The sequence below is a fragment of the Ranitomeya variabilis genome, chromosome 6 (genome assembly GCF_051348905.1).
Source record: "Ranitomeya variabilis isolate aRanVar5 chromosome 6, aRanVar5.hap1, whole genome shotgun sequence".
NCBI classification, from domain to species: Eukaryota; Metazoa; Chordata; class Amphibia; order Anura; family Dendrobatidae; genus Ranitomeya; species Ranitomeya variabilis.
Window position 1 is genome coordinate 204121781 of NC_135237.1, and position 16764 is coordinate 204138544.

General features: G+C 44.3%; 1 protein-coding gene across 6 annotated transcripts in view; it reads right to left on the reverse strand.

The window, feature by feature from the left end:
* LOC143782201 (maternal DNA replication licensing factor mcm6) overlaps positions 1–16764 on the reverse strand; it is a 544832-nt gene that overhangs the window by 258562 nt on the left and 269506 nt on the right. For 4 of the 6 annotated variants that reach the window (XM_077269402.1, XM_077269397.1, XM_077269400.1 and 1 more), the window contains one exon: positions 2964–3053. The exons of the other annotated variants lie outside the window; for them this stretch is intronic. In XM_077269402.1, the coding sequence (XP_077125517.1) occupies positions 2964–3053 (90 nt within the window). The remainder of the gene's footprint in view (positions 1–2963; positions 3054–16764) is intronic. 6 annotated transcript variants of the gene reach the window in all.

Consider the following 16764-nt stretch of genomic DNA (forward strand, 5'->3'; position numbering starts at 1 on the left):
GGGTGAGGCATTATATTCTATGAGACTGCATTATATTTTATGAGGGGGGCAACACTATATTGATGGCTGGACCATCATTGTAAATACATTATTGTAAATACACACCTGTGCTTTGTATCTCCGCCACCTCATTGTAGATTGTAAGCTCTCACGAGCAGGGTCGTCTTATTTTGCGTTATTATTGTATTGTTAACGTTGTTACCTATGACTGTTGTGTTTGAAACTGTTAAACTGTAAAGCGCTGCGGAATATGTTGCACTATATAAATAAAGATTATTATTATTATTATAATATTCTATGAGGGGGCGACATTATATTCTATAAGGGGTCTACCCCTCTATGATTCTACCCAAACCCTTGCTACATAATTAGGACATGTTCTACCTTATATTATACCCTGATATTAGCGTGTTTTACCACACAATTGGTGGTCTTGTATCTATTTCTATGTAGCTACATACTGGGCCCCAAGAATGATTTTCTCTGGTGGGCCCAAGGTGCTCCAGTCCGATGCTGGAGAATACTGTATGAACTTTTAAACATGCATAATAACTAGTGATGAGTGAGTGTACTCGTTGCTCGGGTGACCTCCGAGTATTTGTTAGTGTTCAGAGATTTAGTTTTCGTCACCTCAGCTGAATGATTTACAGCTACTACCCAGCCTGAGTACATGTGGGGGTTGCCTGGTTGCTAGGTAATCCCCACATGTAAGCAAGCTGGCTAATAGCTGTAAATCATGCTGCTGAGGCGATGAAAACTTAATCTCCGAGCAGTTATAAATACTCAGAGACCACCCGAGCAACAAGTACACTCGCTCATCACTAAGGCTGGTTTCACATTTGCGTTTGTTTCCACAGCGTTTGTACCGCATATAAACGCATGGGTCGTGTATTCCTATATTTAACATTAAAAATGCATGCTTTTTTTTGGTTCGCGTTTTGCCGTCGTCTCGTCGTTTGCGGCTTGGCGCGGAAATGCAACATGTAGTAATTTCTGGAGGCATCCATTTGCCGCAAGGAAACGCATGCGGTCGATTGTGCAAGGATTGCGACAAAAAACACATTGCTGTCTATGTAAACGCATGTGTTTTTTTGCACATGCGTTTGGTTGCGTTTTTGAACGCATGCGTTTCAATTGAGAAAAACATGTCTAGACACTGATAAGCCACCCCCCACCATCAAGGTGATAAAAGGGAGGGTGTGGACAGTTGCATGTCACTTCTCACCAGACGAGACACAGACAGGCTACATCTTGGAGGAAAAGACCCTGAACAATGTGAGTATATCCTAGCCAATGCTTTTATTTTCTATTTTCTGTCTCTACATTTCCTAATTTCTGCCATTTCTTTCTACATGCATCAGAATGTCTTCTTCGGATTCTTCATCTGGTGAGGAGTTTCGGCCAGGACAGTCGGAAGTGGAGCATGTCCTCAGTGAGGTGAGTACTTGCCTCGTCAGATTGGTAAGTATTCACTGTCACATCGACACATGTGACAATTTGATTTTTTCTGTTTTTTAGAGCTCTTCTACTGCGGCTGAGACAGGGCAGAAGCAGCGAAGTCAAGGTCCGGTGGAAAGGCGGCAGCGGGTACGTATACAAGGCTGACTGTCCACAGTGTATTATTCTTGAATCTTACTTTCTTTACACTCATATTTCTTTACTTTTTTCTTCTGGAATCCTTTTGTATGTTGACTTTCCTATTCATGCCATTTCTCAGCATCTTTTTTCTTTCTTTTCCTTATGGGTAATTCCACATCAAGTGGACCAGTTTTAAACATCGTCCCCACTCGACCTTCTCAGATTTTGCAGAAAATTTATAAGGATGTACATGTATGTTTGAAAAGAGGTTCTGTAAATTTTTAGGGCCAGATCTCAAATACATTGGGCACTGTTGACCTTTCACTGGAGGTTCCACCAAGCATGCTGCTTCAGCTAAGAGGATTTTGCAAACTTTGGCACATAGCCATTAGAGTTCTATACTGGCTATGATGCTGAAATTTGGCATACTAGCTCAACTTTTGCTGCTTAACACGATAAAATTATTACCGGCTATGACAAAACAATATTTTGGCCGCAATTTTGTGTCAAAGTAGCTTGAAAAACGCATCGCATAAAATGTATGCCAAACTTTGCCCATATATAACTCAAGACCAAAAACCAATAGTAACTGGTGCTTTGCCCTGTACACCAAACATCTACATGACTTTGCATTGCTGCAATATCACGGTCAAAGCATATGTATTTGTGGAAATATTCACACCCACATATGATGAAAAACTTTAAAAAAACGAATTTTACCTATTTTTAGGTCAAATTTCTCAAAAAGGGTTCCCCTAAAATATATTAATTCTGATATCATTAGAAAGAGCACATTTTTCTCTACAAGGATCATTGTTTGTTTTTTTGGAGTCTCTCAGTTTAAGAAATGAAAAATGCCACTGAACATGGTGTTATTTATTAATACGCAATGAATGGTAACTGCACTATTCAAACCCTTGCGTTGGTCCATGGTGGTTATACCACAACCAATTCCCTACGAATTGGTATTATAATCCTATTAAGAATTGTAATAATGCTGTCTTTCGAGAATTGGCAGCCCCATCGCCTAGGAGCCATGGCCGATAGCCGTGCAAGGCGAGCCTCGGGCGGTCTCTTTATCGCAGGTTCCGAAGCCTGAGGGTGGGTGTCTTTGCCTAGGATCCCAAGCCTAATATTGGGTATCTTTTGTTGGTTCCCAAGCCATAATGTTCAGTCTAAGTGGTCTGGAATTGTTGCTGAATTTGCAACATAATCGGTTCAGAAAAGCTATATTGTCGGCCCATTGCTGTCCAAAAAGGTCCAAATCTTGACATTGGCACCTAAAAGTTGGTCCATTAAGGCTATATCAGACGAATTCGGTGTCTCTGAACGAATGGTCAAACAAGCTCGAAAGCTTAAATGTGAACATGGGATCTTAGCCTTACCTAGAATCAAGTGTGGCAAGAAGGTTTCTGAGGAAGTGAAGAAATAGGTGCAGGCATTTTTTGAGGATGATGAATTCAGTCGAATGTGCCCTGGTAAAAAAGACTACGTATCAGTGCGAATAGCAGGAGAAAAAAAGCAGATTCAAAAGCGACTATTACTGAGCAATATGAGGGAAATGTTTGTTGCCGATCGGAATGGCCCTGAAATTGGATTTTCCAAGTTTTGTGAGCTTCGGCCAAAGTGGTGTGTAACCGTTGGATCTGCTGGAACACATTCCGTTTGTGTGTGTACCATTCACCAAAATGTCAAACTAATGCTTGCAGCATGCCCAATCAATGATGACTACAAAGAGCTCATATGCAAAATGGTCTGTGGAATTGAATCCAAGGACTGTATGCTTGGCCGTTGTGATAAATGCCCGGGTCCTGAAGTTTTAAAAGAATTTCTAGTTAATGTGTTTGTCAACAGTGACCCTGAAGATATTATTGAGTTCAAACAATGGATTCACACTGATCGAGATACGCTTGATACCAAACAACTGACTATAGAAGATTTCACTGAAGAATTGGTTTTGAAAATTTCTAAACTTTGTAGCCATCACTACATCGCCAAGCATCTAAGTTGATATCTGAAATCTTTGAAGGAAAATCTGAGACCTGGAGAGTTTGTGATCCTTATGGACTTTGCTGAAAATTACTCATTTATTGTTCAAGATGCCATTCAAGGTTTCCACTGGGAAAATAGTCAAGCTACAGTACACCCATTTGTAATTTACTTCAAGGAGTTAAATGTTGAAGCTGCGCGGAACATCAGCTTGTGCATAATCAGTGATTGCTCAAGACATGACATTTATATATGTGTGCTGCATACGTATGATATGGGAGTGTGAGGGACGAGGGAGACTCCGTTTTGGATTTATTAATTCAGGACCAATATGTTGCCCAGAGATCTTCCTCCATTCCTGAAGTTGCAGTCCACACTCACTTTCTTAACAGTAATTGTGGAGTATCTCAAGACTCTCATCTATGGGATTCGTCATATCCACTACTTCAGTGATGGATCTGCAGCCCAATACAAAAATTTCATAAATTTTCTCTATTTGTGCCACCACAATGCTGATTTCAATATCAGCGCTGAAAGGAATTTTTTTGGTACCAGTCATGGGAAGTCGCCCTGTGATGGGATTGGAGGGACAGCAAAGAGGTTGGCAGCTCGTGCCAGTCTTCAACGCCCAACTGAAAACCAAATACTGACCCCGGTGGATTTATTCAACTTTTGTAACAAGCAACTGCATGGAATCAAGTCTTTTTTGTTCCAAAAGAAAAAATTGACGAAATACTGGTAGTTCAAGAAAAAAGGTTGAAAGATGGACATACGATTGCTGGAACAAGAGAAAATCACCAGTTTGTGCCAATTGATGACAAAAAGATTTGCATTTCAAGGGTGTCAAATGACCCATCATCTTTCATTGCCCATGTAGATAGATCTGTCAGATCAGAAATGCCTTTTGTGCCAATTGCAAACCTCCAGCCAGGGCAATACATTGCCTGCATTTACGATAGGAACTGGTGGATTGGAAATATTTCTGAAATTTCAGTCGACGAGCATGATGCATTAATAAATTTTATGCATCCTAACTTTTCACTGGCCTGTGAGAAATGATACATTCTGGATTCCCGAGCAGTCAATCATTGCAATAATTCCAGCACCAGCTGCAACAGCAATGGGCCGACAATACAGCTTCTCTGAACCGATTGTTGCAAATTCAGCAACAATTCCAGACTCCAAATTCGTTTTTTTTAAGTTTTTCATCATATGTGGGTGTGAATATTTCCACAAATACATATGCTTTGACCGTGATATTGCAGCAATGCAAAGTCATGTAGATGTTTGGTGTACAGGGCAAAGCACCAGTTACTATTGGTTTTTGGTCTTGAGTTATATATGGGCAAAGTTTGGCATAAATTTTATGCAACGCGTTTTTTAAGCTACTTTGACACAAAATTGCGGCCGAAATATTGTTTTGTCATAGCCGGTAATAATTTTATCGTGTTTAGCAGCAAAAGTTGAGCTAGTATGCCAAATTTCAGCATCATAGCCAGTATAGAACTCTAATGGCTATGTGCCAAAGTTTGCAAAATCCTCTTACCTGAAGCCGCAGGCTTGGTGGAACCTCCAGTGAAAGGTCAACAGTGCCCAATGTATTTGAGATCTGGCCCTAAAAATTTACAGAACCTCTTTTCAAACATACATGTACATCCTTATAAATTTTCAGCAAAATCGGAGAAGGTCGAGTGGGGACCACTGGTCCACTTGTCATTGAATGACCCCTATGTAAATTGAGCAAACTTTAATTACTTTCTTTAATTTTTAGGTTTCACAACGGGAGGATGACCTAATCGAAAATGACCTCCTTATCACCCTGGTCCAGGAGCGAGTCCCGTTGTGGGACACCCGGGATCCACTGCACTCAAACAACATCACGATCCGGCGGTTATGGAATGAGGTGGCCCAAGCGATGTGGGATGGCTGGGACAACGCCCTGACACGGGTCCGAGCTGCATTTGGTAAGTATTGCACTGCAGTGTGAAGCAGCAGAGACCTTGGTCGTGCTCACTCGACTGTGTGTGATGAAAGAAACTCTCAGGAGTTTCTCTCATCACACACAGTTGTGTGAGCAGGGCCAAAAGTCCTTTTTCTGACCACAATTTTTTTTTTAACAGTATCCAAAGTCAAAACACGTTGGCGTTCGATGAAGGACCGCTTCAACAAGGACCTGAGTCAAGAGAGCCGTGTTCCCAGTGGTTCAGGAGCAAGGATCAGAGGCTACAAATATCATCGAGTACTGTCATTCTTAAGACCGGTCCTTGCCCAGGGCTTCAGTAGGTTTTCACACATCTGAAAGGCCTCATCCCCAACCATAACAAATGGCATCGGTGGTCCTTGAGTGTTGGGAAGAGGTTGTGGCGGGGGAAAATTGAAATTTTTTCCATACACACGGCGGCCCATATCCGAGTTCTTGAAAGTCTGCGAATCGTTGCCACGGCCAAAAGCTCCAATGTCCACGGCAATGAAGCGACAGTTCGCATCGTCTATTGCCATGAGCACAACAGAAAAATATTTTTTGTAATTGAAGTACTCCGATCCTGTTCTGGCTGGTTTGGTAATGCGAATGTGCTTTCCATCCACAGCTCCTAAACAGTTGGGGAAATCACACACACTCCAGAATTTCTCCGCAATTTCTAGCCACATGTCCAAGGTGGGTAGGGGTATAAACTCATCCCGGAGTACATTCCACAAAGCCCGGCAGGTGTCCGCAACTAGTCCGGACAGGGTGGATATTCCAAGCCGGTATTGGAAGTGGAGGGATGATAAACACTCTCCGGTGGCCAGAAATCTGTAAGAAAAACAAACACAAAAACCATTACAATCTATTCTTTTTATGGTGTGGTTACGCTAAAGAAAGAAAGGAAAATACCCAAAAAATACATGGCAGAAAACAGTAAATTTGGACTATAATTGGTTTAGATTTGGAACGTACCTTAATGTAACCAGCAGACGTTCCTCGGGTGGAATCGCTTTACGGAGCTGGGTGTCCTGTCGCCGTATGGCCCCTTGGACACGAGACAGCAAATCCAGGAATGAGTCTTGCGACATTCGTGTGTATTCCTGGAATTTCTCCGGGTTGGCATTAAGCTTGGCATAGAGCGTGTGTTAGGCTCCACGGCTCTCACGTAGTTCGATAATGGGGTGCCTCCAAAAACGCCTACATTGTCTCCTTCTCCATCTTTGGCAATTTCTGTCTTGCTCCCAAGCGAAAGCACAGGCAAGAAACAGTTTGAAGCTGAAATCCAGGTTGAAATAAAAGCTCTCCATGCGAAGATCCATCATGACACAGGATACAGTAGCAAACTGTTAAAATTTCAGTAGCCCTAGGGTCTATATATAGAGATCCCATAATACACGCCCTATGTAGTCCCATTGGCGGTGTCTGGTTATCTTGATTTTTCTCTTGTGAAATTTCTCATCATGCGCACCAAAAACGCAAACGCAGGAAAAAAACGCATGTAAACGCGTACAAACGTGGCGTTTTTTTAACCGCATGCGTCAACGCATGCGTCCAAAAAACACCGCGTTTGTACGCGTTTACATGCGTTTTCTCCACCACTTGCGGATGCGTTTTAAACACTGCAGATTTAAACGCAAATGTGAAACTAGCCTAATAATTACCTGTTAAAGGACAAGTGGGCCACAGGACTATGTGTGGTCAGGACCTTCATTGTATATAGTTCCTCGACCTGACGCAAGTATAAACCATCAGCGTGGCCGAAGAGCCAGAAAACGTCAGGTCTAGAATCCCATAGCCACGCCCGAGAATGAAGCAAAGGTGGGTTGGGGCGGTTCCCACTGAGGAAACTCAAAAGTCCTTAGGGAAACGCAAATGGAACAGTGTTGCCCTCATGAACTTAATTGTCAATGGTTTACCATTTTTGAGGTTTTTGTAATTTTTCATTTTTGAAATCTTGTAACAGTTCTAATTGTTAACCTGTTTGTGGGATTGGGGGGGAGGGTATTCATTTTATAGGAGGGGAAGATAGTGCAGATAGAGAGCTGGGCACAAATAAGGAAGTTGGGGGTGGCGGTGGCATGGGGGGTGGGGTTAGAACAGTTAATAATTTAAGAAAGAATAGAGGTACAGAGAGTAACATCAAGTGCATGTATACTAATGCCAGAAGCCTCGCCAACAAAATGGACGAATTAGAACTAATGTTGTTGGAGCATAATTATGACATGGTGGGGATATCTGAGACGTGGCTGGATGAGAGCCATGACTGGGCTGTTAACTTGCAGGGCTATAGCCTGTTCAGAAATGACCGTACAGATAAGCGAGGGGGAGGGGTGTGTCTATATGTAAAATCTTCCTTAAAACCCATCCTGCGTGATAATATAGGTGAATTTAATGAAAATGTGGAGTCCCTGTGGGTGGAGATAAGGGGAGGGGGAAAAAATAATAAATTACTGATAGGGGTTTGTTATAAATCTCCAAAAATAATGGAAGCAATGGAGAATATCCTCGTAAAGCAAATAGATGAAGCTGCGACTCAAGGAGAAGTCATTATTATGGGGGACTTCAACTACCCTGAAATAGATTGGGGAACAGAAACCTGCAGTTCCAGCAAAGGTAATCGGTTTTTGACAACTATGAGAGACAATTACCTTTCACAGCTGGTTCAGGACCCAACAAGGAGGGGGGCACTGCTAGACCTAATATTAACCAACAGGCCAGACCACATATCAAATATAAGGGTTGGGGGTCACTTGGGGAATAGTGATCATAAAATAATAAGTTTTCATGTAACCTTTAATAAGATGGGTAGTAGGGGGGTGACAAGGACACTAAACTTCAGGAGGGCAAATTTCCAACGGATGAGAGAGGATCTTGGTGCAATTAACTGGGACGATATCCTGAGACACAAAAATACACAAAGTAAATGGGAGACGTTTATTAGCATCCTGGATAGGACCTGTGCACAGTATATACCGTATGGGAATAAACATACTAGAAATAGGAGGAAACCAATATGGCTAAATAGAGCTGTTAGGGGCGCAATAAGGAACAAAAAGAAAGCATTTAGAGAATTAAAGGAAGAAGGTAGTGATGAGGCATTAAATAAATACAGAAAATTAAATAAATTCTGTAAAAAGCAAATCAAGGCAGCAAAGATTGAGACAGAGAGACTCATTGCCAGAGAGAGTAAAAATAATCCCAAAATATTCTTTAACTATATAAATAGTAAGAAACTAAAAAATGACAGTGTTGGCCCCCTTAAAAATAGTCTGGGTGAAATGGTGGATGAGGATGAGGAAAAAGCCAATCTGCTAAATGACTTTTTTTCATCAGTATTTACAAAAGAAAATCCCATGGCAGCCAATATGACTAGTGATAAAAATTCCCCATTAAATGTCACCTGCTTAACCCAGCAGGAAGTACAGCGGCGTCTAAAAATCACTAAAATTGACAAATCTCCGGGCCCGGATGGGATACACCCCCGAGTACTGCAGGAACTTAGTACAGTCATTGATAGACCATTATTTTTAATCTTTAAAGAGTCCATAATAACAGGGTCTGTACCACAGGACCGGCGTATAGCAAATGTGGTGCCAATATTCAAAAAAGGGGCAAAAACTGAACTCGGTAATTATAGGCCAGTAAGTTTAACCTCTACTGTGGGTAAAATCCTGGAGGGCATTCTAAGGGATGCTATACTGGAGTATCTGAAGAGGAATAACCTCATGACCCAGTATCAGCACGGGTTTACTAGGGACTGCTCATGTCAGACTAATTTGATCAGCTTCTATGAAGAGGTAAGTTCCGGACTGGACCAAGGGAACCCAATGGACGTAGTGTATATGGACTTTTCCAAAGCTTTTGATACGGTGCCACACAAAAGGTTGATACATAAAATGAGAGTAATGGGGATAGGGGAAAATATGTGTAAGTGGGTTGAGAGCTGGCTCAGGGATAGGAAACAAAGGGTGGTTATTAATGGAGCACACTCGGACTGGGTCGCGGTTAGCAGTGGGGTACCACAGGGGTCAGTATTGGGCCCTCTTCTTTTTAACATATTTATTAATGACCTTGTAGGGGGCATTCAGAGTAGAATTTCAATATTTGCAGATGACACTAAACTCTGTAGGGTAATCAATACAGGGGAGGACAATTTTATATTACAGGATGATTTATGTAAACTAGAAGCTTGGGCTGATAAATGGCAAATGAGCTTTAATGGGGATAAATGTAAGGTCATGCACTTGGGTAGAAGTAATAAGATGTATAACTATGTGCTTAATTCTAAAACTCTGGGCAAAACCATCAATGAAAAAGACCTGGGTGTATGGGTGGATGACAAACTCATATTCAGTGGCCAGTGTCAGGCAGCTGCTACAAAGGCAAATAAAATAATGGGATGTATTAAAAGAGGCATAGATGCTCATGAGGAGAACATAATTTTACCTCTATACAAGTCACTAGTTCGACCACACTTAGAATACTGTGCACAGTTCTGGTCTCCGGTGTATAAGAAAGACATAGCTGAACTAGAGCGGGTGCAGAGAAGAGCGACCAAGGTTATTAGAGGACTGGGGGGTCTGCAATACCAAGATAGGTTATTACACTTGGGGCTATTTAGTTTGGAAAAACGAAGACTAAGGGGTGATCTTATTTTAATGTATAAATATATGAGGGGACAGTACAAAGACCTTTCTGATGATCTTTTTAATCATAGACCTGAGACAGGGACAAGGGGGCATCCTCTACGTCTGGAGGAAAGAAGGTTTAAGCATAATAACAGACGCGGATTCTTTACTGTAAGAGCAGTGAGACTATGGAACTCTCTGCCGTATGATGTTGTAATGAGTGATTCATTAATTAAATTTAAGAGGGGACTGGATACCTTTCTGGAAAAGTATAATATTACAGGGTATATACACTAGATTCCTTGATAAGGCGTTGATCCAGGGAACTAGTCTGATTGCCGTATGTGGAGTCGGGAAGGAATTTTTTTCCCCATGGTGGAGTTACTCTTTGCCACATGGGTTTTTTTTGCCTTCCTCTGGATCAACATGTTAGGGCATGTTAGGTTAGGCTATGGGTTGAACTAGATGGACTTAAAGTCTTCCTTCAACCTCAATAACTATGTAACTATGTAACATGTTGTTATGTTTCCTCAGTCTGGGAGTACTGAACTTCACTAAGGGGGAATGTGGCACCTCGGGAGTCCAGATGCCACAGTGGCAATGCCTCCCTCACAAGTGGTAATGCCATGCCTGGAAGCAAGAAGGGATCCCCTTAACAGGTAACACTAGCATGCAACACTTTCCTGACTCCGGACCAGAAGGGAGAGCACTAAACACAGTTTCAGGGGGATTTCGCTATAAGTGCTGGTCTGGAGGCGGGGTTGGTTAGTCAGACAGTGAATGAAGAGGAAGCAAGTGAGGAGAAGCTGGCAATAGGAGCCTCGATTGAGCTCACCCCAGGACTGAGCGCAAGAGACCGGACACCGGAGTATGTGGTTGTGTGGGAACTGTATGCCACGCAATTGAATCCAGAGAACAGGAGATTGCAGGTCTCCTGAAGGCACAGCAGCAAACTAGAGAGCCTCGAATCACCACGAGGGAGTGACATCAGGAAAAGTCTTAAGCTGCCTGCCATGAGGGTAGAGTTCCACTAAAAAAACAAAGAGGGATTTGAAGAGAGCTTAAGGCATCAAGAACCTAAAGAACAGCGCAGTAGGGAGGTTTCCAACCCCACCTGGCTAGGGGAATTCTGAACTGCCTCTAGGCTGCCCGGATTTCCAATACCACCTGTACCTGTGCTCCAGACTGCACCTACAAGTAAGGGTAAAGAAACTACAGTCCCTGTGACCTCCAATAACTCCTGCACCACAACTTCCACAACCCATCAGACTATTCTGGTAGCCCTGGGGCCATGCTCCACCAGTGGGGAGCAGGACCATCCTTGCTTCATCACCATCAGCCCCAGCGGTCCCTCCTTTAAGCAGAGTCAGCCATCTATACCCGAATACCAAAGGTAGCGTTATGAACAATCCCCTACAAATATTCCCTCATCCCTTTTAATTGTGTGCCCAGGGCCACGGACTGGGTCACTGCTACCGTGACCACCCCTTTAAGAATGTCTGACCTGGTTCAGAATACCCCACTGCCCTAGCAGGTATTGCACAGCTGAGCATGTATACAGCTTAGTGAGAAAATAAATCTTCATGACCTACTTTTTAATAATTTTAACTTTGTCTCTTTCTGGGATTTTAAATCCAACCTTGGACCAACTGGGGGTGGGGGTGGTGAGGCCCTTGCATTTGGGGACACTGGCATGCTGTGTGGCTTGTGAGTGAGTTGGGAGCATGGAGTCCGCACTAGCATTGCCCCCCCCCCCCCCACACACACACACAAATACTCACCTCTCCCTGCTCCCCGCTGCTCTGGTCTCTGCAGCGTTTTCTCACTCTGATGTTTCAGGGCATCCTCTGTCCTGAGCAGTGCAGAGAGTTAGAAGATGCTAAAGAGACCAGAGCAGCGGGGAAACAGAAAAGGTGATTATTTGATTTTTTTTTTTTTATGGAGCACCATGTGGGGCCATTACATACTGTATGGCACACCATGCGGAGCCATTACATACTGTATGGGCCCATTACATACTATATGGAGCACTGTATGGGGCCATTATATACGGTATGGGGCAATTTATGGGGCCATTTTATACTATATTGGTCAATATACAGGGCCTTTATATACTGTATTGGGCAATATATGGAGCCCTTTTATACTATATTGGGCAATATACGGGGTCCCTATATACTGTATGGGGCAACATATGGACCATTATATACTGTATGGAGCAATATATGGGGCCATTTTATACTATAGTGTGCAATATATGAGGCCTTTATATACTGTATGGGGCAATATATGGGCCATTATATACTGTGCGGGGCACTATATTGGCAAATATGCGGGTCCTTATATTCTCTATGGGGCAATATATGGGCCATTATGTACTATACGGGGCAATATATTGGGCCCTTTTATACTATATTGAGCGATATACGGGGACTTTATATACTGTATGGGGCAATTTATGGGCCATTACATACTGTATGGGGAAATATATTTGGCCCTTTTATACTATATTGGACTTTATGGAAGTGCATTGAACAGCAGGGTTGATTACTGCGGAGGGGAAAAAAAAAATTATTTAAGGCTGTGTGTCCACTAGAGATGAGCCACCTCCCTAGTGTTCGGGTTAGGTTCGTCGAACAGGGAGATATTCGCCGAACTGTTCGACGAACACCGTCGAACCCCATTGAAACCAATGGCAGGCAAACACAAACACATACAAACACATGGAAAACACCTTAAAAGGTGTCCAAAAGCTAACAAACTGCTCAGAAGACACAACATGGAAAAGTCACAACTACACATAGTCATGCGAAAAGAAAAGAGGTGGAGGAGTAAAACGAGGAGGAGACACAGATATAGGCATGTCATGCCCTTCTAAAGTTAAGAAAGGCTGGAGTAAAAATCTAAACTCACTCTACCAACACCCAGATGTCTTGACAAAAAAAAAAAAAGAAATCTTTAGGTAGAATGGAGGTGGGTCCATTCAGAACACTTTTCTTAGAAGACGTAGTGGTAACCCCGTTGGGAGTTGTGCCAAAAAATGAACCCAATACATTCAGACTAATCCACCATTTGTCATATCCAAGGGGCAGGTCAGTAAACGACAACATCGACGCGGAACCAAGTACAGTACTATGTACTGTACCTCCTTTGACGAGGCAATCAGGTGGGTCAAGAAGTTGGGAAGGGGCACCCTAATGGCCAAAACAGACATTGAGGGGGCGTTCCGGTTACTACCTGTGCCTCCGAATAGTGTCCTCCCATTGGGCTGCTTCTGCTACATAGATCGCCATTTGCCCATGGGGTGCTCCATATCCTGCTCATTATTTGAGGCGTTTAGTTGCTTCCTCGAATGTGTCGTCATGGACGTTTGTAAGGCGGCACATATTATCCATTACCTCAATGACTTCTTATGCCTGGGCCCAAAAGATTTGCCACAGTGTGAAAACACACGTTAGTCCACCTGTGAGAAGGAGAGAGCTGGAGGGAGAGTGGACACCCCAGAGCCGAGGAGTTAGATTGAGAAAGAAAGAAGGCGGTGTAGCTTGCTTCATGGGTGGGGTACTCTGCTGAGTAGCAGAAACTGATACTAGGCCCAAAAGGATTTCCTTGGCCAAATGCCATTAAAAAATAGTAGTTAGGTAAACAGGCGGTGTAGCTTGCTTCATGGGTGAAGTACGCTGCTGAGTAGCACCAAATTCTACTAGGCCCCAAAGGATTTCCTGGGCCAGATGCTGTTAAAAATAGTACTTCGGTAAACAGGTGGTGGGTGGCTGGGCTACTCTGCTGACTAGCAGACACTGAATCTTTGGAGCAGACCTCTGAATCCCAGGCCATAGTATGAGTAAACAACTCTGCAGACAACCCCACCCACCTGGAATTGACGATGGCAACGTCATGTAAAACTCAGCAAGGAGACTAAATCAAAGAGTCTCCATTTTTTCCAAAAATTCGGCCACAGACACCACTTAAGTGGCATCAATTTCGCCAGAGTTCTTTAAAACGGTTGGTGAGGTGATTTTCAAAAATCATCAAGCTTTTAGTCTCCCCAAGATGACAAAGGTAGAAAAGTCATTGCGGATCCAGGATTTGTTCATCTTGATGAACGTTAGTCTGTCTACATTGTCACTGGACAGCCGCATGCGCTTATCTGACAGCACACCACCAGCAGCGCTGAACACACGTTCAGAGAGAACGCTGGCTGCGGGGCACAACAAGATCTCCAAGGCGTGAGTGGCGAGCTCAGGCCATTTTTCAAGATTGGAAGCCCAAAATGAGCAAGGGTCCAGTTCCACAGTCATGGCATCGATGTTAACTTGGAGATACTCTTGTACCATTCTTTCTAGGCGTTGGCTGTGCGTCAGACTTCTTGTCTCCTGTGGCCTTGCAAAGGATGGTCTAAAAAAATAATGAAATGATTGGAAAAATTGCTGTTACCACCAGATACGATGTTACTGTTACGGTTTGAATGATGACTCGATGGCAAGTTAGAACTCAGAGATTGACTACGTGCACCTCTGGTGTTTTGTGGAAAAGCAGATGTTAGATTCTGTAACAGTCTCTGCTGATACTCCTGCTTGCGTGAATCCCTTTCTATGGCAGGAATTATTTCGCCAAATTTGCTTTTGTACCGGGGATCTAAGAGTGAGGTAACCCAGTAGTCGGCATTACTTCGGATTCTGACAATCCGAGGGTCATGTTGCAGGTAGTGCAGCAAGAAGGCACTCGTGTGTCTTGCGCATCCAGGAGGACCAAGTCCTTGTTGTCTTGGTGGTGGCGAGGTGAGAATCATGCTTCCATCGTCTGCCCTCTCCCCCCAACCTCGCACAACAGAAATTTGATCAAGGTCTCCCTCATCTGATGAGTCTTCCATGCCCAGCGCCAGTTCGTCCTCCACTTCTTCCTCGCCTCCTGCACCTTCCTCAACAGTTTGGCTGCTACCATGCGCCCTCGGTAATCCCTCTTCCCCCAGCCTCCAATGCCAGCCGTCTTGGTGCTGCCAACCTTCTTGACCTTGGAGATATGATCCCTTCCGCATACGACTCCTCCTGTTCCTCCTCCTCCTCCTCTTGTTCCACCACCTGACTCTGAACACTGTGTAAGGTGTGCTCCAGCATGGAAATCACTGGAATGGTCATGCTGATAAAGGCATCGTCAGCACTAAACATCTTCGTTGCTATTTCAAAACTGTGCAGAAGGGTGCATAGGTCCCTGATCTGAGACCACTCCTGCAGCGTGATTTGCCCCACCTCTTGATGTCATTGGCCCAGGCTATACATCATAATGTATTGCACCAGGGCTCGTCGGTGCTGCCACAGTCGCTGCAACATGTGCAGAGTTGAATTCCACCGTGTGGGCACATCGCATTTCAGCCAGTGAACTGGCAGGCCCAACGACTTCTGTAGAGATGCAAGTCGTCGAGCTGTGGGATGCAAACGGCAGAAGTGAGCACACAGTGACCGTGCCCTCTGCAGAAGCCCATCTAGTCCGGGATAGTGGGATAAAAATTGCTGGACAACCAGGTTCAAAACGTGAGCCATACAAGGCACGTGTGTGACATTGCCCCGGCGAAGGGCCGCACCCAGGTTTGCAGCATTGTCGCACACGGCCTTCCCTGGCTGCAGGTTCAGTGGAGACAACCATTGATGGAACTCGGTCTCCAGAGCTAACCACAACTCTTCAGCTGTGTGACTCACATTTCCCAGACATTTCAATGTAAACACTGCCTGATGCCATTGAGCCCTGGTGACAGCATAGTGAGGAGGTGTGCAGGATTCCTTCTGCGCAGTTACAATGCGGGTGGCATTACCAGACAGGCTTTGGGTGCAGGTGGAGGACCGAGAGGAGGCAGAAGCAGTGGAGGAACTTCTAGATACAGAGGATCGACGAGCAACTCATGGGGACAGCAAGACTTGGACAGCAGCCCCTTCTCCTGATGTCGCCGTAGTTACCCAGTGCCCAGTCACCGACATGTAATGCCCCTGTCCATGTCTACTCGTCCAAGTGTCTGTTATGAAATGCATCCTGTCACACACAGAGTTTCTCAAGGAAGCAGTGATGTTGTGTGCGACATGCTGGTGTAGCGCAGGCACAGCTTTCTTTGAGAAGTAGTGGCGACTGGGCATCTGGTACTGGGGCACTGCGATGAACATAAGGTCTCAAAAATCCTCTGTGTCCACCAGGCAGAAAGGCAGCATTTCTGTAGCCAACAGCTAGCAGATGGAGAAATTCAATCTCTTAGCTTTGTCATGGCTAGGAGGAAATGGTCTTTTACTTTTCCACATCTGAGGGACTGAGGGCTGGCTGCCGTGCATAGACGGAGTTGAGTAGGGTGTCCCCGGCAAACTGCTGGTCTGTGAGGAAGGTGCAGGCGGAGATGTTATGTTGCCTTGATCAAAATGTGGTGTCGATGTCGGAGAGTGCTTAACACCAGCTGGTGTTTCCACTTGCAAATGTCCTGACGACCTGCCAATCACACTGGCTGTTGCGGGTAAAGAGGTGGAAGGTCTGCTTCCAAAACCATGTGGGACTGCTGTCCCCACAGTCATAGAGGATGAAGAGGACGTGGATGCACTTGATGGGGCAGACGGTGGTTGACCCGGC